Source organism: Elephas maximus, chromosome 5, assembly GCF_024166365.1.
Source record: "Elephas maximus indicus isolate mEleMax1 chromosome 5, mEleMax1 primary haplotype, whole genome shotgun sequence".
In the NCBI taxonomy this organism is placed as follows: domain Eukaryota; kingdom Metazoa; phylum Chordata; class Mammalia; order Proboscidea; family Elephantidae; genus Elephas; species Elephas maximus.
Genome location: NC_064823.1, coordinates 79,100,713 through 79,127,004, shown reverse-complemented (window position 1 = coordinate 79,127,004; position 26,292 = coordinate 79,100,713). Strand labels below are relative to the sequence as shown.

Below are 26,292 nucleotides of genomic sequence, written 5' to 3'. Positions count from 1 at the left end.
GAGTGATTGGTGTAGGTACAGTTATCCGGTTGCAGCAGGGGGTCATGCTCTGATCAAGGAAGGGGGTTGACAACCATCCCCCGAGTGTCTATGAGGAAAGCACGTCCCTGTTCCCCAGAGTGCACAAGTGGGTGGGTTCTGCAGGCAGGCCATGGGCACCCAGTGGCTTTGGCTGTAAGGACTGGGAGGTACCAGTTATCCTTGGAACCCTGTCATGGGTGGCTAAGTGATGTGGATAGAGCCACCAATCCTTAGGCCCCTGATGTGGGTAGGTGAGGACCCTGTTTAATAGGCAAAGCGGTAACAAACATCAAACACCCACCTCTCCACTGCACAGCTGATACAGTAGTCTGCCAGCAAGGGCCTATTCTCTTGAAATAGACCCACACAGGTCCATGCAGGGGGGAAGGGTATTCAAAGTACATGGACCATTTATGCCTGGACAAGAGCCGCTTCTGTACTGAGCTTCCCAGGTTAGTGGAGCTGGCAGGTTATCTTTTCCCCCAATTGTGAATTTATTCCTTCTCCACGGCCTTTTTTCCAAGGCCAGGAGAATGGGTCAGAGTGCTGAACTGGGTCTATCTCAGACCCAGGGAAACAGACAGCCACTGAAGCTGGCTTGGGGGCTGGGGGCACAGTATAATATACGCAAGTACTTAGCTTTTGCTGAGAGCGCCATTCTTCTCTGGTTCCAGAGGTGTGAGTAGGCTGTGCAGGTGGCTATCTCACCCTGAGGAAACTGCAGCCAGAATGCTACTGCCAGCCTGCTACAGTCGCTCCTGGCAATGGTGCTTGAGGGTTCCCGGCGATTCAGGTCTGGCAACTCCTCTCTGCTTCTGAACCATCTCTCCCTCCCCCTGCCACTCAGTCTGTTTCCTAACTTTGCCTTTGATGTTCAGGGCTTGTAGCTTGTCATAAATATAATTGCTTCACTTGTTTTTTTTGGTCTTTGTTGTAAGAGAGATCACCGGAAGCATCTGATTACTCTGTCATCTTGGCCCCAGAGGGGTGAATATGTTTTGCATGTTGCAAGGATGTGACTTTTTGGGGGCCAAAAGGTGGAATGTCATGGACTGAATTATGTCCCCCCCAAAATATGTGTATCAATTTCGCTGGGCCATGATTCCCGGTATTGTGTGACTTTCCTACACATTATAAATCCTGCCTCTATGATGTTAATGAGAGAGGATGGGCGACAGCTGTGTTAGTGAGGTAGGACTCAACCTATAGGACTGGACTGTGTCTTGAAGCAATCCCTTGAGATATAAACGAAAGAAGTGAGCAGAGACACAGAGGGCCCTCATACCACCAAGAAAGCAGTGCCAGAAGCAGAGCGCATCCTTTGGAGCCAGGGTTCCTGCACAAAGAAGCTCCTAGTCTGGGGGAAGATTGGTGAGAAGGCGGACAGAAAGAGAAAGTGTTCTCCTGGAGCTGATACCCTGAATTTGGACTTTTTGCCTACTTTACTGTGAAGAAATAAATTTCTGTTTGTTACAGCCATCCACCTGTGGTATTTCTGTTACAGTAGTACTAGATGACTAACACAATGTCCATATTAACATTTCCTCAAACTTACCTATAAATGTACTGGTATCTTTGCTCAATACTGTTTCTTCACTCTCATATCTTCTTATTTCTTAAATCATTTTTTTTTGTAGGAATATCTCTTAGAGTTTTTCAGAAAAACCGAGTAAGCAATAAAGTTTCTGAATACTTAATTGAATAAAAATTTTCTATTTTGTTTTCACATTTCAATGATTTGCATTTGTATGAAATTTTAGGCTCAAAATTCCTTTCTTTTAGAATTTCATAGAAATTATTCCATCATCTCTTTACATCCCATGATGAGGATGAAAAATATAAATCCATCTGATTTCTGAACATTTAGGGCTATTTTTTAAAATAAATGTATTCCTGGAGCTGAGAAATTGAATCAGAATGTTAAGTGTGCCCTTTTTAAAATTATTTCTGCTTGTGACTAAATCTAAGATTCTGTTTTCCTTGGCTGAAAGGAAATTATTTTATTATTATTTTAAAAACTATTTTTAAATAATTCAAGTTATACATTAATATATACTTACTGTGAAAAGTTCAAAAATAGAAGTAAATAGAGTAAAAATTTATAGTCCTTCTACAGGTCCTTTAATCTCCCTGTGGTGATGCAAAGATGTGTCACCCAGATCTCCTTCAAGGACAAATCTGCTGCCTCAGTTGTCAGCGAGCAGCCTCTGGTTGTAAACTGCTTTAGTGTTGCTTCAGCTGCAGAGAGCTGCCTCTCTCAAGGGCATGCTTTCCCAAAGTGAATCAGATCTAATGATTGATGGAGGCTATAGGGTCACTATTAGTGAGAACAGACTCCACGGCAATGGGCTTTTGGATTTTTTTGGGATAAGGGCCCAACCGTTTCTATCCAGTATGGGTCACGTCTGGACAGGTGTATGGACACAGCATACATCCCCATGACATTGGCTGAGGCTTCGTCGACCCACATTGCAGTTTAACTTTTCCCTCTGCCCAATCTTGCTTTTCCTTCCCCTCCCCCTCCCTTCCATAGGTGTTAATCACTAAAATATACCTTGTCTACCAAACTCAGTCTAGTTGTCGTTGGCTCAGATCCATGGCATTCCCGTGTGCAACAGAACAAAACATTGCCTGTTTCTGCTCCGTTATGATCATTGATATGTTTGAGTCCATTGTTGTAGCCATTGCATCAATACATCTCTCTGAGGGTCTTCCATCTCAGTCAGGGTATCACTTACCTTTGCTGGCCTTCTGCTTTATCAAACGTGATATCCTTCTTCAAAGATCAGTCCCTCCTGATGATGCATCCAAAGTAAACAAGTCGAAGTCTTGGACAATATTCTTTTTTTTTTTCTGTCACTTGATTTTTTTTCCTCTTTTTAAAAAATTTTTGTTTATTATTGTACTTTAGATGAAAGTTTACAGAACAAACTAGCTTCTCATTGAACGATTATTACATGTATTGTTTTGTGACATTGGTTACCAACCCCATGGCATGTCAACACTCTCCCTTCTAGACCTTGGGTTCCCTATTATCAGTTTTCCTGGCTCCTCTTGCCTTCTAGTCCCTGCCCCTGGGATGGTGTTTAGTCTCATTTTGTTTTATGGGCCTGTCTAATCTTTGACTGAAGGGTGAACCTCGGGAGCGATTTCATTACTGAGCTAAAAGGGTGTCCAGGGGCCATACTCTCAAGGCTTCTCCAGTCTCTGTCAGGCCAGTAAGTCTGGTCTTTTTTTGTGAGTTAGAATTTTGTTCTACATTTTTCTCCAGCCCTCTCTGGAACCCTCTATCGTGATCCCTGTAAGAGCAGTCAGTGATGGTAGCTGGGCACCATCTAGTTGTGCTGGACTCAGTCTGGTGGAGGCTGTGGTAGTTGTGGTCCATTAGTCTTTTGGACTAATCTTTCCCTTGAGTCTTTGGTTTTCTTCATTCTCCCTTGCTCTTGAAGGTATGAGACCAGTGGAGTATCCTAGATGGCTGCTCACAGGCTTTCAAGACCCCAGATGCTACTCAGCAAGGAGAATGTAGAACATTTTCTTTAGAAACTATGTTAGGCCATTTGAGCTATATGTTCCCTGAGACCATGGTCCCCACAGCCCTCAGCCCAGTAATTTGGTCCCTCAGAGAGTTTGGATGTGTCTATGGTGCTTCCATGACCTTGCCTTGTATAAGTTGTGCTGGCTTCCCCACTATTGTGTATTGTCTTACCCTTCACCAAAGTTACCTCTTATCTATTGTCTATTCAGTGTTTTTCTATCCTCACCCCTCCCCTCTCTCATAGCCATCAAAGATTGTTTCTTTTTTTGTGTACACCTTTTAATGAGTTTTAATAGTAGTGGTCTCATACAATATTTGTCCTTTTTGATTAACTTATATCACTCAGCATAATACCCTCCAGATTCATTCCCATTGTGAGATGCTTAGCAGATTCATCACTGTTCTTTATGTTGCATAGTACTCCTTTGTGTACATGTACCATAGTTTATCTAGTCATCTGTTGATGGGGATCTAGGTTGTTTCCATCTTTTTGCTATTGCGAACAATGCTGCAATGAACATGGGTGTGCATATGTCTATTCCTGTGATGGCTTTTATTTCTCTAGGATATATTCCTAGGAGTGGGATTGCTGGATCATATGGTATTTCCTCGTGTGTCTGTTAGCCCCTTGAATATCTTCTTTGGTGAAGTGTCTTTTCATTTCCTTAGCCCATTTTTAATTGGGTTATTTGTCTTTTTGTTGTAGAGGTGTTGGATTTTCCTGTAGATTTTGGAGATTAGAACTTTGTTGGATTTGTCTTAGCCAAAAATTTTTTCCCAGTCTATAGGTTCTTTTTTTACTCTTTTGGTGAAGTCTTTTGATGAGCATAAGTGTTTAATTTTGAGAAGATCTCAGTTATCTAGCTTATCTTCTGGAGTTTGTGTGTTATTAGTTACGGTTTGTATCCCGTTACTGCCATTTATTGGGCCGCTAGTGTTGATCCTATTTTTTCTCCTATGATCTTTATAGTTTTTGGTTTTATATTTATGTCTTTGATAGCTTTTGAATTAGTTTTTGTGTATGGTGTGATGTACGGGTTCTGTTTCATTTTTTTTGCAGATGGACATTTGGACAATACTCTGTGATCCATAGAGTTTTCATTGGCTATCTTTCAGAAGTAGATCATGAGGCCTTTCTTCCTAGTCTGTCTTAGTCTGGAAGCTCCACTGAAACTTGTCCACTATGGGTGATCCTGCTGTTATTTGATACACGAGTGGCATAGTTTCCAGCATGATAGCAACATGCAAGCCGCCATAGTACAACAAACTGATAAACAGGTGGTAGAAACTCAGCATTTGCGTATAGAGAATCCAAGTTAGTTTTGACTGATTAGGGTCTGTGCCCTGGAGCAGTCAAGCCAATGAAAGTACTCCAGGTCAGAAAGAGTGAGAAAGCTTATTTAGGAGGTGTCCACCACTGGTTATCTGACAGTTACGCAGACTGACTGTCTCTGTGGAGTCCCAAAAGGTATTTTTATGTTAGAGCTTATATATAATTTTTACAAAGGTTAGAAGTGTCTTTGTAGCCTACAGAGGGTATGGATGGAGAAGTTATTCATTACAAGATAGTGACAAGAGACTCTTTATCAGACTAAAGAGATACATGCTTGGACATTTTATCAGGCTAAAAATATTAACATCAGACATCTGGGCTCTAATTTCCCTGTGGGGGTTGTAAGTTACAGGTAGTCGGACAGAACAAAATAAAGTTATTAGCATCAGATCAATACAAAGAACAAAGTTATTTGTATCAAATCAAAACAATGAACAAAGTTATTTGCACCAGATCAAAACAAAGTCATTAACAAAGTTATGTGGAAAGAAGGCAGGCACAAAAAGAGAAAAACTTACAGGTTCATCGTGGCATTAGTTATGTCAAGCTCTCAGTCACCCATTTTGAAAAGGAGAAAACATACTGGGGAGTATTAGGGCCACATCAGGAGAATTGGTACCAGAAATGATGTCAGAAAGCAGGTGATACAGTGGGGGTTCGGAAATATATAACTAACTTACTGCCCATCTGGCACTGAAAACCCCACCCCTGGTGGTAAGTGGGCAACAGATAGCCCCTGGCACAAGTTATAATTGTTAAAACTCCCACTGAGGGTGTATGGTATGCCCTGTGGAAGGGAATACACTGAATAGTGGGATTTATCAGGCATTTGAGAAGTATAAAAGAAATAGTAACTCTGAGGGCAATGGGATTGAATGACTATTGCTAGAGCCATTGAAAACTTAGATCAGCACTTCTCAAAGCACAGCATCTCCTGAGAACCTGTGAAAAATACAGATTTGGGGGCCTTGGCACAGACCTACAGAATCAGAATCTCCTGGGATTCAGCACAGCAATCTTAGTTATAACAAGCCCTCTCTGTGATTCTGAGGCTAAAGTTTGAGAACCACTGGCAGAGAAAAAGATAAGGAAGAGCTGCAGGCAAGTAACAGGCAACTGGAAGCCAAGTGTGAAAGCCAGAGAGCCTCCCTCAAAAGCTAACAAAGAAGCTGATATCTCTTGCAGTGGTTAGGCAGAGAAAGATGTGGACTAGGCCCAAGAAGATAACCAGTTAACTTCCAGCCGAGGCAGGTCTGTTGTGCTAAGGTCATAGCCTTGGGATGAGGGCAGATGGGCAGGTGCCACCCACATTTCAAACTCACAGAATCATCAGAATCCTCTGATCTTGTAGAAGTAGCCCACCCCACCATATTAAGAGCTAGCACCTCTCTCTCATCTGAAGACAATTTAGAGGCCTCTCCTAGGCATGACAACATGTGGTTCCCTCAGGATCTGCTTCCATATACCTCCTAGCCACCAGGTTTATAGCTTGAGTTAGGTCGTCCAGAGCTGGGGAGATGCTGGTCCTGATAAGGGAAGAAACGGAATGTACCCCCAAAGAACTGTAAAATCTGGCCAGCATGTATCAGCAGGAGCTGGTAAATGTTGGACTGGAACTGAGGGTGCTTGGTCAAGGGGCAAGAACATAAGATTGAAGAGTAGAGGGTTTATTGATTTGAGAGCATGCCCAAAGATATAGGAACTAATGCCCTGGCAAAAGTCTCTAGGAGATGGTGTGGACTTGATGATAGAAGAATAGAAATCTACAGAAAGCACACAAAAATTATATGAAGTTGAAATGCCAAATTGCTGTGGGAGACAGTGTCAGAAGGAATCAGAAGACCCAAGATAGTGGGTATGTTGAAGTGGTATACTATGTGAGGCCAGAAGACCACTAGAGGATCATGTTCACAAGAGTGCTCGGACGGAAGACACGCCATAATGAAGACCATAGAGGATGTGCTGATGAGAGGGCAAAAGCATCGCTAAAAACATTCAGTGGTGCCTCTCCTCTGTAAGCCAGGACTGAGGGGAGGAGTGACTGTAACAGAACTAAGCTGATAAGAACCCAAAACAATAGAAGACAGGGGGCAGGGCTTAACTGCTAGAAGCCAGGTGGATGTAATTATTATAATGAGCCAGACAGTTGGAATGACAGCCAAGGGGATTTGACCTGAAGCAGGTTATGTACATGGTTAATCAAACAGGTGACCCTAGAGACAAAATAGATGAGCAGTCAACAGGGGTATTACTCGGTTTAAACCATTATAACAAATCGAAGATGAATGACCAGAAGGCTGAGAGCAATCACCACAATAAAAAAGCCATCTTCTGTGCGCATATCCAGAAGTGAACCAGTTTTCAGCCCCTGGGCACACTGACTGAAGAGGAGGCCAGGCCCACAGGAAGAAGGCCCCTGCAATACCATGACAAGCATCAGTGATAATATTCCCAGTCTTTATCCAAAGGGATATAGCCATTTACTCAATTAACTGTACTTTCAGGAAAGGGGTGGTTGTGGTAGGCAGAATAATATCCCTCTCACTCCAAAGATGTCTACATCCTAATCCTTGAAATCTGTGAATGTTATATGATGAGGGGGAATTAAATTTGCAGATGGAATTAAAATTCTAATCAGCCGACTTTAAAATAAAGAGATTATCCTGGATTAACCAAGTGGGCCTAATGCAAAAAAGCCAAAACCAAACCAGTTGCTGTGGACTCAATTCCAACTCATGCTGTGTTCCACAGGGTTTTCTCTATAGAGTTTTCTCGACGGTGACCTTTTAGAAGATCACTAGTCCTTTTTTCTGAGGTGCCTCTGGGTGGGTTTGAACCACCAACTTTTCAGTTATAGCTGAACACTTAACCATTTATACCACCAAGGGACTCCTCTAAATATAGAAGAGGGGGACAGAAGAGACATTGTGTCAAAGTTATGAGAAAGACTCAATTGGCCATTGCTGGCTTTGAAGACAGAAGGGGGTAAGTCAAGGCAGCCTTTAGAAGGTGGAAAAGACAAGGAAACAGGTTCTTCTCTACAGCCTTGATAAGGAAAACATACTTTAATTTTAGCCCAGTGACACCCATTTTGGAATTCTAACCTCCAGAATTATAAGGTAATAAAACGTGTTGTTTTGCCAAATTTGTGGTAATTTGTTACAGTAGCAATACAAAACTAACGCAGAATCATCTCCATTTAATTTACAAGTCTGGCCCCAAAAGAAACTGGATGAGTCCTAGAAGATCACAGAAGACCAGTTAGTAGCCACAGTTGCAGCTGGTGTTCCAAATGTGTAAATCTGCTAGCAGATTAACATGGCTGTAGGTACATGGAATGTGGCCACTGAATGGACAAATGCATTTTTTTCTATACCAATCAGAAAAAAAATGTTCAGAAACTAACATTCACATGAAATGGGCAACAACATATATTTATAATTTTGTCTAGGAGCCCTGATGTTGCAATGGTTAAGCACTTGGCTGCTACCTGAAAGGTCAATAGTCAAACCTTCCAGCCACACCATGGGAGAAAGGATCTAGTAATCTGCTTTCATAAGGATTTCAGTCTAGGAAACCCCATGAGACATTTCTACTCTGTCCTATAGGGTTGTTATGAGTCAGAATCGACTCAACAGGACACAAAAACATGTTAACTCTACTGCCTTCTATTGTGGTCTAGTCTACCATAACAATGTAGTCTCAAGAGATCTGGACTGCCTGAATATCCCCTAAATATCACACTGATCTACTACATCAAAGATATACTAATCAAAATGGATGAACAAATGTGGTTAGCAAGCTGGAGGCCTTGGCAAGACACCTGTATGCCTGATGGTGGAAGATAAGCTCTATAAAGGCTCAGGAGCCTATTACATTGGAAAAAATTTCAAGATTTCAGTAGTCAGGAGCATGACAAAATATCCCTTCAAAGTAAAAGACAAATCATTGCATCTTGCACCCTCCACCATGAAGAACAAAGCACAATGCCTGGTATGCCTTTCTAGAGGCAGCATGTTCCACACTTGTGAATACTGTGCCAGCCCATATACTTGGTGACACTGGATGCCATCATTGAATGGGACCTAGAGCAAGAAAGAGCTCTGCAGCAGGTCCATACTGCAATGTAAGCAGCCCTGTGGCTTGGCGCAAGTGACCCAGCAGACCCTCTGACATAAAACATGAGTGATGGGAAAACGAGCAGTGAGGAGTTTATGGCAGCCAAACGCAGGCCCCTAGGGTTCTGGAGCTAGTTTATACCCTCTGTGGCAGAGGATTAAATGTCTTTTTAAAGACAACTTCTGCTATGCTATTGGGCTCTGTTAGAGATGGAGCATCTGACCATGAGACATCATGTCATCTTACATTTGGAACTGGGTTCTGTTAGATCTACCAAATTGTATGGTAAGGTAGGCTCAGTAGCAATTCGTTGTTAAGAGGGAATTGACACATCTGGGAGTGCATATGAGCAGGACTAGAAGACATAGCAAGCTGCATAAACAAGTATCTCGGATCCCCATGCCATTTACTACTCTTACACCATGCCCCTCCTCAGCTTACCCTTATGGCTATTTGGGAGATCCTTTACAATCAACTAACAGGTTTATAGATTGGCCCGCTTAGTGTGTAGGTGCAAGTTGAAAATGGGCAGTAGCTGCGCTACAACTTCACTCAGGACAGGCATGAAAGACAGTGAGGACAAAGTTTCAGACATCGTACCTGATCATCTACTTTGTGTGGGAGGAGAAGTAGCCCAAGGTTAGAATATCTATAAATTCTTGGGCAATGGCAACTAAAGATGTGAATGGACATATGGGAATGGGCACGAAGTGCAAAGATCTTTGTATCACATGCAAAAAGTCATCAGCGAGCATCCATCATGGAAAAGGCATTTAACAACCAAGTAGACAAACTTACTTGGTCACTTGACATCATCCAGCCTTGGTCACTGGCTACCCCATTGCTTGCACAATGGCTACGTGAATGGAATGGTCATGGTGGGAGAGATGGAGGTTATACAAGGGTTCAAAGCATGGGCTTGCATTTTAACCAAGGCTAAGTTGGCTACTGCTGCCACTTAATGTCTAAACTTCCAGCCAGAGAGACCAACAGTGAGTTGCCAGTATGGCACTATTCTTCAAGGAAACAAGCCAGCCACTTGGTGGCAAGATGACTGCAATGAGCTCTTTTCTATCCTGGAAGGGCCAGAGATTTGTTTTAATAGGAAAATACAAATATTCTAGATATGGTTTGCCTTTTTGGTCCACAAGCTTCAATCAAGATGATTATCAGAGAGCTTATGAAGTGTTTCATCTATTAGAATGAGATTCCAATGGGATCAATCTTCTTGTTGGAAACAATGCAAGCCAGATATCAGTGGAACAACATCTTCCCTGATTGAGGTAGGTAGTCTCCCCTTGCCTGAAGAACCTGTAATGATCTCCTCTGACGTAGTTACTTCGTAGGGGAATGCTGATCTCCTTTCAGACCTACTCTCATTACCTCTCATTGCTTCTAGACCTGTCAACAAACTCAAGATCCATCACATCCCAGAGAGTGAGATACAGTGCCCCAGGGTGAGACAGCATATAGACCAAAATATTTACAACATAAACCTGAAAAATATTTATGAAAATGGATCCTAAGGGTGCGAAATCAGCGTATCCAGAAATTCTGAAATTGTGATTGCTTTCTCTATCTGCACAGTCTCCCTGGTAGATGCCACTAAGTTTCTTTGGGTAGTATAAAAGAAAGATTTACCACACAATTTTTGGCATGGTAGCAGGCTCCCTCCTCAAGAGAACACCAGCTTCCCCTTCATTCAAGGGGCTCCAGGTTTGAAAATTTGTTGAAGAGCCATCACTCTTGACTGCAGTGATTCAAATCAGACTTTCAATAAACACAGAACTTTTCCATTTACACAAACCAAGTAAGACTTTAGTATACTGCCCATCTGCAGAAACAATGCACAAGACAAGCCTCACCTCTGATACCAATTGCAAGTTTGGAAGTCCCAAAGACCACCCTCAGTTTTGATAATTCACCAGAAGAACTCACAGGATTCACAGAAAGCTGCTATATTCATGGTTATTGTTTAGCAAAATGATACAGATTAAAATCAGGCAAGAGAAGAAATTCATGGGACAGAGTCCCGAAAACTTCCACGTACAAAGACTTCTAGCTGTCCTCTCCCAGTGGAATCATGGATGGCACTATTTCCAATAACAATGTGTAACAATATACAGAGTATTGCCAACCAGGGTTTTTATTGGAGGTTGGTCATGTAGACATGGTTGACTGCCTGCCTGTTTTACCCTTTAATCTTCAGCTCTCTGGAGGCTGAGGTAATATCGTGTTGGCCAAAGCCCCCACCATAAATCACATTGTTAGACTATGCAGCATGGCCCCAAATCCCCAGGTAAACAAAGACTCTTATGAGGCAAAGTATTCTAAGTGCTTAGAGATTACCTCTCAGGAGCTGAGAGCAAAGGACAGGCCTCTCTATGGGTAAGTTTAATTCTGTACTAAACACCATCTATTTCAGTCCTCACGGTACCATGATCAATTGGCCAACACCAAAGATCTCTGCCAGTCTAATGATTCTGATGACTACTTTGTCTCTGCTTTCATTAATTAAAACCACCTGTCTCTGGCAACTAAGTGTCTCCACTTGCTCCCTGCCATCCTGGGATCCTATGGTCCCCGTAGAATCCAGAGCTCTGATAATGCAGTGGTTAAGCATTGGGCTGCTAACAAAAGGTTGACAGTTTGAATCCACCAGCTGTTCCTTGAAAACCTTATGGGGCAGCTCTGCCCTGTGATATAGGATGGCTATGAATTGGAGCTGACTTGAAAACAACAGGTTTTTTTTTTTTGTTTTTTTTTTTTTAGTTAAATGGAAGCTTTTCCCATCTTAGCTTCCAAAGAATAGCCATCACAGAGCTCTTCAAGGCTGCCAGGACTCCCCTCCCTAATGGACTTTCTAAAGTCTTGGCAAAGGCCATTGCATTTGTGTCGTCTCTCTTTTTCGTTAATTAAGTCGCCAAAATTTGGCCATTTTATTTTTTTTCTAAAAAGTATATATATATATTTTTAATTGATACGTGGTTATTTTTTGTTTTGTATTTCACTAATTCATGGTTTTGGGTTTATTAATTCATTCCTTTGAATTTTGCTGGACTTAATTTATCTTTTTTTTGGACTCTAGATTTAAAATTTTAGTTTTCAGTCTTTCTTAGTTTTAATAAATGCTTTTAAGCTGTAACTCTTCTTTTACTGCTTTGGGTGTAATATTAGATTGTATTACATATGTTTCAATAATCAGCTTTTTCTGTCATTAATCTTTTCTTACCACTAGTTTTTCCTCTGATACCTCTTAAACCAAGACTTTTTTAAATGAGTGCTTTTAAATTTCTAAATTTCTGAGTGCATGTATATTTTAAATTATTCTTTTCTTATTAATATCTACTTTTGTGGAGCTGTTATGAGAAAATATGTTGTGTATGTTTTTTTCTTTCTTGAATTTATTGAGATTTAAAGAAAAAATTTCTTTTATGGCTTAATACATGGACAATTTTTATACTGGTTCCCTGTGTGTTTGAAAAGCAAATGTATCCCCTACTTTCTGGGCCATGAAGAAGGTCTAACTCTATCCTGCTCCCCCTACTTCCATCCTCCTCCTCTCTATACCCCTTTATCTTCCCTTGCCCCCCTCCCAATACACATATACCACGAATTTCAAAATTCTGTTCTGAGTCTCTATTTTAACATTCCAAAATTAAATTAGAACAATGTTCTTCACCGTTTTATTTCCCATTTCTCCCTCCACCTTCACTTTCCCCTTTATAGGTGAGACTTCTAATACACTTATTTTTTCAAAGTTCTGTTTCTTTAACATTAATTTCTAGGTTTTTTTTTTATTTGGAATTTTAATTCAAAACTATTGTTTACTTTTCCTTGCATTATGTCTTTTCTCTGATTAAAATTCTTCTCAACATTTATTTTATACTTCAAAAACTGCATTATCATCATTTAGTTTAAATTTTAACAACCTGTTAAGTTTTCAAAATATTTACTAGGATTTTTGCTCCCCATTGTTTTTTATACACTCAGTCTTTCCCTAACTTGAGATATCTGTTCTGCATTCATGCATTCACTTTACTTCTTTGTTTCCTCAGAAAGGATACATGGGTAGTATATTTTGTGATCATATACAATTTAGTCTCTTGCCCTTCAGTAGGGATGACATCTAGGCTGGTAAAGAATTCTTGATCTTGCTTTTCTACTCTCAAAAACCTGTAAATATTTTCCCCTGTCTGCCAGAGTTACATGAGATTTTCTTCTCTTTTTAAGTTAATCTCTCTTTCTCTCTGTATTGATGTGTGGAAGTGTAAGATTTTTTAAAAATATCTTTGAGGTTCATAGTTTTTATCAGATTTTGCCAAAATGTGTGATTTAAAAAATTAATTTTACGTGGCACATTTCAACCTGAAAAGAAAATTTTTATTCTATTTTCTTTTTTAACTTCTCTTTTATATGTTCCTTTTTTTTTTTTTTTTTTTAATCCTCTTGGAATGTATACTTTCTGTATTTTGACTCTTCTGAATCTGTTTTACACATCTTTTCACCCATAACTTCCAACTTCTATATTTTGGGACTTTGTTGTGATATAGTTCCTCTATTTGATATTTGTATTTTATTTCCCTAAGTATTCACTCTATTTTGGTGTTCCTCTAAAGAATTCTAAAATTCGAATATTATTATTTGAATTTTCAAATGAATCTCTCTGATTTTCTGATACTTCATTTGGCAATATCTTCTTGTATGCCACTAATTCTCTCTCTCTCTCTCTCACACACACACACACACACACACACACATATATATAAAATGTCTCCTTTCTATATATTCTTTGGTGTAGTTCTGTTAATCTGCCCCAACAGGAGACATCTGCCTTTTTTTTTTTTTTTTGCCCTGGTCTTTTCCTTTAAGCTACTGAAGCCCCTTATATAACCTAGGGCCCTTCCTTGTTCTCTCATAATAGCACCTGTATAAGGTAATTCTGGGACAGGCAGAAGGGAAGGGCTGAGAAAGGAACTTTTCTGTTGAGCCAGCATTGAGTGGGCTGTCAAATGGGAACTTGATACAACGTCCACCAGCTTTCTTTAAAGTGTGGTAAGTTGGTCCTCCTTAAGCCACAAAATAAGGGGCAGTTAAGCCCTATGGGTAAGATCGTTCAGTGGTAAAATTCTTGCCCTCTATGTGGGAGACCTGAGTTCAATTCCCAGCCGATGTACTACATGCACAGCCACCACCCATCTACCAGCGGAGGCTAATATGTTGCTATGATGCTGAACAGGTTTCAGTGGAGCTTCCAGGCTAAAACGGACTAGGAAGAAATGCCAGGTGACCTACTTTTGAAAATTAGCCAATGAAAACCCTATGGATGGCAATGGTCTGATTATCTCATTGTGAATGGTCTGATTGTTTCATCGGGAGTTGGCTCCATGGCAGCTAACAACAACAAGCCCCATGGTATAATTCCTCCTGAGCATGGCCTGTAGTGGTAGAACTAGATGGTTCAGTTGGAGGCATCCATTAGGCTCAAACAGCTAGGTGTTATTCCAGTTGATGCAAAAATAGTAAGCTTCACTCCAGCTTCCCCTAGAGTGATAAGCCTCTTCTTGGACACTTGCCCTTTGATCCTTCAATTCTTAACAGCTTGTAAATGATGTGTAGAAACCACCCTAACTGGGCCAAATGCAAACTGTCTCCTTAGGGCACTAAATCCTAACTAAGCCACACTTCCTTCACTCCCCTCCCCACATTAACTGTTTGTCTTACCAATCAGCTGGGAGAGAGGGGGATGTATATTCCTGCCACCATCTTCCCAGCATGAATAACTGGTTTCTTTGATTACTTCGTTTCCTACATTTTCTGTATTTCCTCCACTGAGAACTTCTGTTACACAGATGTTGGATCTCCTGGAGTCATCTATTTTATTGCCCTAAGTTTTGAAAATATCCTTGATTTTATCTTCTAGGCTACTGATTAATATTTTCAGCTATATATGTTTTATTATTCAGAACTTCTGAGCTTTTCTTATTTTGGTGATTGCATCTTTATTTTCTGAAAACTCTTTTATGTTTTTAGCTCTCTTTTTTCATAGCAGTCAGTGCTTGGTTTATAGAAACATTATTTTTTCAAATAAATCTGACGATATGAATTTAATCTTTTCAAAAGTTTTCTCCTGTTTCTTGCATTATCTCCTTTTGCTCTGAGATCAGTTATTTTGTTTGCTCATCTTTATGCTTCTGTTTCAAGCTGTGATTCTTTTCTTGAATGTGTTTTGATTTTGGTTGTCCATTCATATTTATGAAAGAACTAGATTTGCTAATACAGGTCACTAAAGTGTATTTTCTCAGCAACAGTAAACTTTACGTGCTTCTTTCCTATATGGGTATGGTGTTTGGGGATGTTGGAAGGTGGGTTAACTAAAGAGCTTTATGGATAAATGCATACAGGAGGTTTCCTTCCAAGCACGTGGGTACCATCAGGCAGGTAAGGTAGGGATTCCTGCAGCTGCCCCAGTTAGGAAGGCATTACTCTGGGAGCTGTTAATAACACTAATCATTGTATCTGTTTATTAGAATTTTATTTTATTTTTCACTGATGTAGGTAGCCACTTATGGAATCCCCACATTTATATTGAAAATGTCTGTTCAAAGCAACTAAGGTTATCTTTGGTGGCATATGTAAAGTAACACCATATAAACAACTTCCCATATCAATTCAAAGCTTATTTTTAGTCTTTTAGTATACTCAGACTGCAAAAGGATTTAGAAATGTAGTTGTGAATGAAAAAAAAAATGCCCTTGTTATTTTAAATTAAAAAAAAAAAAAGAGTAGAAAACTTTTGAATGTATTTTTTAATGGAGGGAGAACCCAGAAAAATCATAATGTTCCAGCCATATTGGATGACATAAGGTACATATGTGCAAAAGCTTTGTTTCTGTCCTTAGATAGCTATGAAATTAACTGTACTTTTAGATAACTGTTCTTTACTTATTTGAGTTAATTTTCTTCTTTATAGCAAGTCGTTACCTCACTAGAACACCACATGTACATTAAGACAGTACATATCTTTACCTTTTAGAAAAAGTTTTGGTCTTCGTTGCAAGTTAAATCTTTTATACCAATGTCATGTTCAACCTATCGTTCATTCAGATTCAGCTCTGGTGAGAACAAACTTAATGGTAGATGCTGAAGCTGATAAGAGGGAGCCAACTCAAAGAGATATAACCATTTCTCCCATCTCTGAGGCACTTAAAAATTCCTTAAACTTTTTGGTTCTAAATGAGATGTGAAGGGACACAGGGTCATGGCTCTTCTCTGACTGTTTTCTCACCTTCTTTTTGTCTTGTATCCACAGGGGAAATATTCTCATCTCTATAACCTTCCTAAAAATGACAGCAGGTTCAGCACTGCCTGTCTGCCAGGAGACTCCCATGAGAACCCTTGGCCAGTTTCTCCGTGTCTTTTCAAAGTCCACAATCATTCTGAGATTGAATCACTCCAGAGGCAGACTTACCGCTGGTAATAGATGTTCATAGAATAACAGACAAAACCAGCAAAATTAAAAGCTAATGGTATAGTATGAGGGGATATATGAGATTCATGTTCATACTAAAAGTTACAGATTCAATTATATCCTCACTGGAAATCTTTTAAAAATAAAGAAACTAAGAGATAGTCTTCTTATGTAGATCAAGGTATGCGATCATTTACCTTTGCTTCCTACTTCTCATTCATGATTAGAGAAAGATACCATCATCATCATCATCCATTTTGATTTATCTGAATAGCTGCTGAAACAGACCTCTGGGAGCATTTACACATCCAATTACAACTAGATGATTATTCATAGCCTTAAAACTCCCTTTCACGTAAAAAATGCGGGACCTAGCGGAGAGTTCTTAATAATAATGCTTTACACTTGTATAAAGTCTTAATGCTTTTAAAGACTTTCATATCCATCTTCTTGATTTGAGCCACAAGCCAGTTTGATAAGTAGGTCCCAACCATTCTTATCTCCCTTTTACAGATAAGGACTTAGAAGACCTGTTAATGACTTATCTGAAGTCAGTCAAGCAGTTAGGCTTAGAGCTTTGACTACACCCTAAGGTGTCGTTTCCTGGACTCAGTGGTAATACAGCCTGTCTTTCCTAGGTTTGGGGAGTCCAATATCTTTGCGTTGCAGTGAAAATAATCTCCGTCACGAGTTTACTTCCGGGAAAGTAGAATACATCGTTCCTTGTCATTTCTGCTCTGAGATCTTTAAAAGCCTTAGTGGTGGGGGTGGGAGGACCTGGACACAACAAGGAGTTTGAGTTCATTAAAGTTGATTCCCAGTTGTGTTATCTTGGAAACACCTTGAAAACAAGCTGGCTTCAAGAGCAAGTTTTGCACTTGGGTAAGTTTTCCCTCATAGTGGCTGTGTTTGGTAATTAGCACCTCATAGACTCTTTATGTTCTTTCTAGGTATGTGGTTAAAAACACTTTTAGACTGGTCATTGTACTAGTCTCCCCAATATCCATTCCATCTTCTATTATTAACTACCAAATTTTTACTCAGGTATCCATATTTTCCCTATGCAGCCATGTGCTTTGCAGAGTGTGGCAATGCAAATCTAGATCTAGTCACATGGCCCCACTCACCTGTGAGTGGACCGGGAAAGCATTGGCAAGCCTGAGTAATATCTACCTAAAGTATATTAAAAAAAAAAAAAAGTATATAGAGAGAAATAATTCAGGTCCTTTATGACATCACTGAACTACTAAATTGAACCAAATCTGAAAGTTCTCTTGGGTAAACCTTAGTTTCTAGTTATGACAGACAATAAACATCACATAAAGTTAGTTTAAGGTCCCCGGGTGGCACAAATGGTTTGCATTTGACTCCTAAGCTAAAAGCTGGGAGTTCCAACCCACCCAGCGGCACTGTGAACGAAAGGCCTAGCGATCTGCTTCCGTAAATATTACAGCCAAGAAAATCTTAGGGAGCAGTTCTACTCTGTAACACACGTGGTTGCCGTGAGAATCCACTTGATAGCAACATGTTTGGGTTTTTTTTGGTTGTTTTGTTTATAGTTAGTTTAAGCAAGTGTGAGTTGATTTATTCTATTATTTGAAAATCCCTTCAACATAATTTTGCATTGTACAAGTAAACACATGCTCAATATAGAATGAGAAAATATGCATAAACTACAAAGAGAAATTAAAAGTTGCCTGGAATCTCAGAGAGAATATTTTGGTGTCTATTTTTTGTTCTGTGAGATATATATGTGTGTATACATGTATGTGTATATGTGTGTGGAAGCATGCATGCACAAGCAAACACATGGGAACATCCTCTATATTATTATTTTATAACCTATTTCTTCTTAAAATGATATTTTAAAACATCTTTTGAAGTCGGTAAATATGTTTTAAAGATATCACCTTAATGTCTATTTAATACTTGATTTTATGTGGCTCAGTGGTTAAGAGGTCAGCTGCTATCCAAAAGGTCGGAAGTTTGAATCCACTAGCCACCCCTTGGAAACCCTATGGGGGTAGTTCTACTCTGTCCTATAGGGTTGCCATGAGTTGAACTGACTTGATGGCAATGGGTTTGGTTTTGGGGGGTTTATCATAATTTGCTCAAAACATTCTGTGTGATAAGTTCAGAGTGTTTCATTGTATAAACTGGGACAGGAGACAGGTGGTGCCTATTTGGGAATCCTTTCTTACCTGAAGCAAAAGCAGAGTATTTGGAAAACCTGTTTTCGTTCTCTATCACCTCTTCCTTTTATTTCTGGCCTCTGCTCAGGCCTATCAATAGAAATAAATACAAATACAGCTCATCATGGTGGCAGGGTAATTAGTTTTTTAAAAAAAGTTACCTACAAAATTTTCAGTAATTTTTTCTTCTTATTGCATGACTGTCTTGTATTCATCACCAGTATTGATTAGGTAGGTTACTCAATGTGTTCTGGGTGGTAGTGGTGGTGATGTTGTTGCCATGGAGTTAACTCTGACTCATGGGGACCTTATGTGTAACATAACAAAATGTTGCCTTGTCCTCTGCCATCTTCATGATCATTGGTGTGTTGGAGTCCGTCATTGTGGTTATTGTGTCAACTGATTTCGTTGAGGGTTTCCCTCGTTTTGGCTTACCCTCTACTTTAACAACCACGATTATGATGTCCTTTTCTAGTGACTGGTCTTTCTTGATGTGCCCAAAGTAAGCAAGTTGAAGGCTTGCCATCCTCACTTCTAAGGTGCATTTTAATTTGAACTCTTAAGACTAGAAGATAATTGGTGACACAGAGAGCCATACATAAAGGAAAAAAAAGAAAAACCTGGAAGTCAGAATGTAATAGTAAAGTGAGGGTGATTCTGGTCCAGCTTTGTAGGACTTTTATTTAAAACACAACAGTGTAGCCTTCACAGGAAACAGACGGATTATGGTAAATGTGCTGAGATCATCTGTCTGCTTTTTCTTTATTAGCTGCTGTGACCATTTGGCATTGTCAGTGACCTCTGATGCCTGGCTTTCTGCTGTGTTGCTATGTTAGGTACAGGAGTGATATTAAAGTTATTTAACAACTGGTGAGTGAGGCAGAGGCACTGACCAATGAGAACAGACCCCAGCCTTAGACAACTGCTATGAAGGAACCAGCGTGCAAGGGCTGGATGGCTGCCCTGAGTGAGGATGACAAACAAACAAAAAACACTTGTTTATTTTACCCAGGAAAAGTTCTACATATGAGCCTTTTTTTCCCCTGGTTTTGGACTTGCATGTCCTTCCAGTCAGACTGCTGGGGGAACTATCCTTTCCACAAAAAATAAAAGGCAAGTAGCCACTCCCTGTCTGTAAGCATCCAAATTCATAGAAAAGGATTAATATCATGAATATGTGAAAAGCCCTTACAAGTCTTCATTGGAAAAAAAATAAAAAGGAAATAGAAACAGGCCATTTAGACACACATACAAAAGAAATTCAAAAAATATAAGAAAGTGTTTTACCTCATTAATGAGCAAAGAAAATACAAATTAAAAAGAAATCTGCATTTTTCCAACCCCACTTGGTTATGACCGCTGCTCTGGGACTTTCTACATTGTTTAGTCAAGTCTGTCAACAAATGTTTAATGAACACCTTATTATGTATTAGGTGCCACAGGAGGTACTTCACATTCAAAGATGGATAAAGTCTCCGCCCTTAAGACAACCATAGACCAGTGGAGAGACTGAGGGGGTGCCGCACAACTCCTGATCCTCCGAATATTAAAGAATTAATCAGGTTTTCAGAGGTTCTCTTTTTTTCTAAACAGTAACAGCCACAGGGACCTGCTCCTTCAGATTGTTGAGTTATTCCAAAGAGCAAAGCGTTCCAAGTGGCACCTGTGCGCAGTCAAAACGTGGGCTAACTGTATTATGGTGGTGAAGATTGGAGGCAGAAACAAGTGGGCCCCTGCCGACTCACAGCTAGGTGTTCAATGCTTCTATACACTCCCTTCCGACAGGCTCACCCATCTGGGCTTAACTGAGGCACCCAGAAGGTTTCTTCTCTGAGCCAATCAGAACTCAGCCAGCATCTCTTTGGTGCAATGATTTCCATCTTACGAAATGATTTATCCTGGACCAGCTATTTTTATTTGATCCTGTAAAAATAGCTCCCGTCACTCAATCCTGGCGGGGAGTCAAGGCCTCCACTCTTCAAGTGCACACCCCAGTCGACCCTGCTCTGACATTTACTTTCAGGCCATTGGGTATCTGGGGGCGCAGCTGAACCCATCGTACTGAGAACAGGGTCGGTTCCATTGATGGCGTCATACCCGGAGAGGTAAAGGTGCATTCGCGGTGGGAAACTCCATTTCGGACACAAACACACCAAGGTCCTCTCAGGCTGCTTGTAAAACCCACAATGCGACTGTCCGAGGGACCCAGCAAGAAGAAAATGCATTGATCAGGTTCGCCCCAGGCACTTAGTCCAACAGGAGTGCCGGGGGCCGGGGGGGGTGTCGGTGGGCTTGTGCCAGGGCCTTCAAAGCACATCCCGACTCCACCCCCAAACTAGTCCCTCCCCCAGCTGAGGGATGTGAACTCGCTTCTCCGGCCCTCGGTTGTGCCCGAGCAAGACTACGTCACCCCCCCTTCCCCCCCCTCCCCGTGTGACCACTTCTGCTCCCGCCCCAAACAAAGCCAAGTCTGAAGTCCTGCAGAACGAATAAGAGGATCAGGTTGCTCTCTCCGCTCCCCCAGCCCCTCTTCTCCCCTTCCCCACGTGACTCTTTGGAATCTTTGCCAAAGCTCCGCGTCCCTGGGTCCATTTTCACACCGAGCGAGGGAGAAAGGGAGAGAAGGGAAGCGGAGGAAGGGAAAGTGTGTGTCCTTTAAACGCGGGGATCCAGAGGGGGCCTTATTTTGTGCGTTTTCGGGCTCTCTCCCCCGGGTGGCATTGAGTTCGGGGGTCTTTTCCAGCCTCTCTAGCTCTCTCCTCTGTGCATTCAATATCATGGTTCCTCCTCCCCTCCCGTAGTCATGCCTCGACCCTGCAGACCGGCTCCGGGTGTACTCTGTTCGGTGCGGGAGGTGGGTGTTGGTGTGGAGTTCGCCGCGTCCCCGCAGCCTCCCTCACACGGGTGAGGGGCGGGGGCGAGAGAGTAGCAGCAGCGCCCCCCGCGCCGCCCGGTCTTCCCTCCGCAGCTCTCACACCGTCTGCTGCAGCGAGCGCAGCCCGAGGCGGCGCGGTGCGGCTGCAGCGCCAGCGAGTCCCGGGAGCTGCCCGCAGCGCTACACAAAGTTTCCTGCGAGCGGCCCCCGGCGGCCGCGGTCAGCCGAGCGGGACTGCAGGGCCGGGCCGGGCCGGGCCGGGCCGGGCGGAGACCCGGGTGTGGGTGGGTCTTTCGGGGCTCCCGGCGACCCCCTCTGCCGACGCAGCGCCTACGTAGGGTGTCAAGCGAACTTTAAAAAGCCGCTTCCGAGGAACCTGCGCGGGGATCTCTACTGTCGCGGGTCGGGAGGACGGAGGGAAAACCTGGGAGATCCGCACAGTCAGTGACCGGCAACTTTCGGGCGAGACTTGGCCGCGCACAACTGCGCGCTGCCTTTTTCTGGATTCTCCCGAGCTCGCCTCAGGTTGGCGTCCTGCTTCTCCCGAGAGCTCGGCGCGCTCTCGCCCGGGCAGTGAGGGAATCGAATCCCCCGCCAGCCCCGGCGCCTCCGGGCAGATGTGAGTGTCGCTCTCCGCCCGTCCACCTCATTTCCGCGGAGGTAACCGCCTGCCGTCCGCCGCCCGCCACCCACCGCCCTCGGATCGCCCCGGCTCGGGGCACCGAAGCCAGCGTTTTAGCCGTGAGCCGGTACTTGGATGCCGAAGGCTGGGCTCCTCCAGCGTGGGTTCCGAGGCTGCGATGGGTGTCCTCAAAGTGTGGTTCGGCGTGGCCCTTGCATTGGCGAAATTTGCAGTATTGCCTCATCATTCAGAAGGTGAGAGAACGGGGTGTGTGTGTGTGTGTGTGTGTGTGATCCGTGCAGTTTCAAAAGCTCAGGGGGTTTATGGTTGGGTCGGGTGGGAGTTTTTTTTGAGGGGCAAGTGGGAGTGGAACTAGAATGGGCTTTTGCTGCGAAGATTCCTACTCGTATCGTTCTGCATTTTCGTCACGACCCCCACCTCCTTCTCTGGCCTCTGTGCGTTTGGGTGGGTGGGGGGCCGGCTGGGGTGGCCTCTTGGAAATGGGGTTCTCTTTCTTTTCACTTCTCCCCATCCGCCTGTCCCCGCAGGAAAAGCAACTAAATGGAGAGGTGAGTAGCGAACAATTGCTGTTAACTATGGAAAATACTTCTGGCTCCTTTAAAACATAAAATTCTCCCCCTTGTGCTCCCCAATGCTCTCCCGCCTTCCTCGCCCCGGTAAGTCTGCCCCTAAAGCCCAGTTTACGATTTTATAATTAGCTGGTTTGAGCGTGTGCTGGACAATTAAATTGCTCTAAAAAATTTCCCCAGTAAAGCGAGGCACTAGCCTTCCTACTTCCCCCAGAAGAAAGTGGTGAATAAGAGTTTAGATTCATTCTCTTACTTCACCCTCTGTCTCCTGGTTTACCTCCGGGGTTCCAAACTACGTGTAAAATCTTGAAGCTTGGGGAGAGAAAGGAGACTGTGAGAGTTGTCACCATGATATCAAAAGCAATCTGGACTCAGCCAAATAAACGAATCAATAAGTAAATAAAGAGTTTGGGGGGCATGGGATGCCGGGGGGCATGGGATGCCGAGCGCCGGGCCGCGAGGCGCTGGGAGCTCCCACCTGCTCCAGGGAGCCGGGGAAGGCGCCCAGCTAGCGCTTAGGGAGGGGGAAGGGAGCCGGCGGGCTCCGAGGAAGACGGCTTAATCCACAGTGCGGGCTCTCGGCTTCCGCTCCCGGCTCCATTCATTATTCACCAAGCTGCGGGAAGTAGAGTTCACCTGCCTTGCCGCAAATCTGAGCCGCAGCGGCGGCCGCCGGCGCGGGGCGGGGCTCCTCCGCCCAGGTGCTGGGTGGAGGAAGCCTGTGGTGCGGACCCCGGACGTGGAGCTGGGGGCGCTGGAGGCCCGCGGGGAGACAAAACCCCGCCTCGGGCCGACCGCCGGCAACCAGGGCAGCTGCCCCTTCCCTCCTGGCTTTCCGGGAGAAAGTGGCGTGGCCTTGGAAATGCACGCACAGCAGTGGGATCGACCCCGTGGATAAAGCTGCCGCCTTTCCTCACGCTTCGGGGAAGTATGTCAAGTGTGTTCTGGACCAGGGAAGATCCCATCTAGGGCCTGTGCATACCCTGTAGAAATACATGTGTGTGCGTGTGTGTGCATACTTAAAAACAAACAAGGAAACTTGAAGGGCTTGTATGTTAATAAACCAGATGGGAGGCTCAGCCCAGGCCACCCAAACATGAACTTGTGACTTAGAAAAATTATTTCACTTGGTGGCAGTTTCTTATTTAGAATCATATTCTTGCAATGCAGAGAACGTCTCTCTCTCCCAGTTAGCTCACCAGGGGGCAGTTGGAATGATGCAGTTTTTCAGAACCAGATCTGTTGAAATTACAAAAATCATTATTACTAAGAGGCTACAGAGTGTGCTCTTTGGAAGGTTGTCCCATAAAATGGGCAAAATTTAAGAACTTTCAGAGTTTTTAATTGCTGATGTGGGAGTGAGTGTGAGGGAGGAAACTTTGCTTCTTAACGTACCTCCCCAACTTTAGGGCATTGTGTAGCCATTCCACAGTGATGCCTATCTAGTAATGAAGGAAGGGATGAATGAATGATGACTTTTATTGAGCACATATCATTTGTCTGACACTGTGCTTTACTTAGGAGCCCTGATGTCGCAATGGTTAAGAACTCTGCTACTAACCAAATGGTCAGCAGTTTGAATCCACCAGCCACTCCTTGGAAACCCTATGGGGCAGTTCTCCTGTGTCCTGTGGGTCACTATGAGTTGGAATTGACTTGGTAGCAAGGGTTTGAGTTTATTTATTTTTTTTGGTATGCTTTACATGGTTTATTCATTTAATTTGTTTAAATATATAAATTGGTCCCACAGCCCAAAATCAGCTATCCTCTGCTTCGGTTCTGTCAACGTTTCTTTCTCTTTTAAAAATAACAGCAGTGAGGTCAAGGATGAAAAGCTTAAGGATCTTAGAGATTTCCTCAGGTTTTTATTATTAGCTCAGAGAATGATCTTAAAAAGTGGAAAAGAAGCACTCAGACATGTGCTTTTCTTAATGTGATGTGAGGCTTCTGCTGACTGACCAGCTCATGGAAGAGTTGGTTGTTTTCTTTTCAGTGCTCAGAAAGCACGTCGTCGCACATGCTTCTAGTACAGCAGTTAATGGTTTCTTTAATTATGGTTGAGATAGGTGTGAAGTTCCTCACTTACTTGTGTGCTCGCCCAGGGGTTAGGATGGCTCCAAGTTAATCCTTTATCTCCAGTTCAGGTCCTACCTAGTACACAGTTCTAAAACCCAAAACCAAAAATATTGGTCAGATGAATGAGTACTGCCAAATCACATTCTTTTGAATTAACCTCACCTGGTAGACTGGCCTCTACCATTCACTGGCTGTGTGACCTTGAAGGAGCCACCTAACTTCTTTAAGCTGAACTTCTGTCATTTTCGAAATGAAGAAGTCAACTAGGTAATGGGTCTAAAATACTTTTTTTAATCCTCCAGCATACAAAAAAAAAAAAAAAGATATTTGATGCCTTATTTGTGGTCACTTGGTGAACTTCCTCGTTCTGAATTTTATTTTAATTATTAGAAAAAATGAATTGTTACAAGCAAGTTATTGGCAGTGTTATTTTATACTGCTTTTTTTTACATTGTTAAGCTTATAAAAATTATGACTTAAGAACTTAAAAAAAGTAAGAAGTCACAGAGATAAATTTCTAGCAAACATGGCTGTTTCTGAATCAGAGAAGCTCTGCCAAGACATTTTCTGGAGAAGCAGATCTTGAATTGTGTTCCCTGTGGAAATCCAGTGAAGTTAAACTAGATGGAACATTTTGGCTTGGAATAGGGAAAGAACATTGAATTGGAGGTTAAGAGAACTAGGTTCTAGTCTGACTTAATGGCTCCATATGTGGCTTTAGCCAATCCCACAATCTCCCAGGCTTTTCCTATAAATGTCATTAATAAATACATTGAAAAGGACGTTTGGAGGACTATATATATATATATTTTTTTTTTTATGGCTGCATCAGCATATTTGGTCCCACTCTTGGCTGAAGAGTCCCTTCTATGAAGTACTCTGCTTAAAACTGAATGTTGTGGAAGAGAAGACATTGCCTGGGAAAAAGAGCCCATCTCTTAATTTTTTTTTTTTTATTCCACAAACCTGAATTGAAAGCTTATATGTCAGATTGTGTCAAATGGGGGGAGGAGGGAATACAGACAAAAAAACAAAACAAAGAAAAAAACCTGTCCTCAAGGTGTTTGCATACCCAGCAATCACTAATATCAATAAAATAGCAGTAGAGATATGTAAACACTGGTCCTTGGTAGGTTTCCCAGCGTTAAACTGTTAGATACTAATAGCAACTTCACATTTTTGGCTTTTGCAGCTGCCTGCTGGTGGAAATGAAGAGATGACGTATTGTCATAGGCTCTTAATTCCATCATTACACATTTATATTCCTCTCTGGGGAATAGATTCTGGAAGCTGCCCTCCCCATAGCCATCGTTTAGTGAGGGTACAGTCATCCATATGCACTTGGGTGGCAGTATCACTCAATTTTACTCAGACACAAGTATTCATCAGATACTCTCCACCACATGGCTCAAGAGAGGGGAGGGGCTACCACATGGCAGAGTTGGAGCTGTTTGC

General features: G+C 42.4%; 1 protein-coding gene across 4 annotated transcripts in view; it reads left to right on the top strand.

Moving 5' to 3' along the window:
- The first annotated feature begins 22,260 nt into the window (after positions 1-22,260).
- The window catches only part of FRAS1 (Fraser extracellular matrix complex subunit 1), a 532,476-nt gene continuing 528,444 nt past the window's right edge, over positions 22,261-26,292 (top strand). For all 4 annotated transcript variants that reach the window (XM_049885934.1, XM_049885933.1, XM_049885936.1 and 1 more), the window contains exon 1: positions 22,261-22,425. In XM_049885934.1, coding sequence (XP_049741891.1) covers positions 22,350-22,425 — 76 coding nt within the window. In that variant the 5' untranslated portion in view covers positions 22,261-22,349. The remainder of the gene's footprint in view (positions 22,426-26,292) is intronic.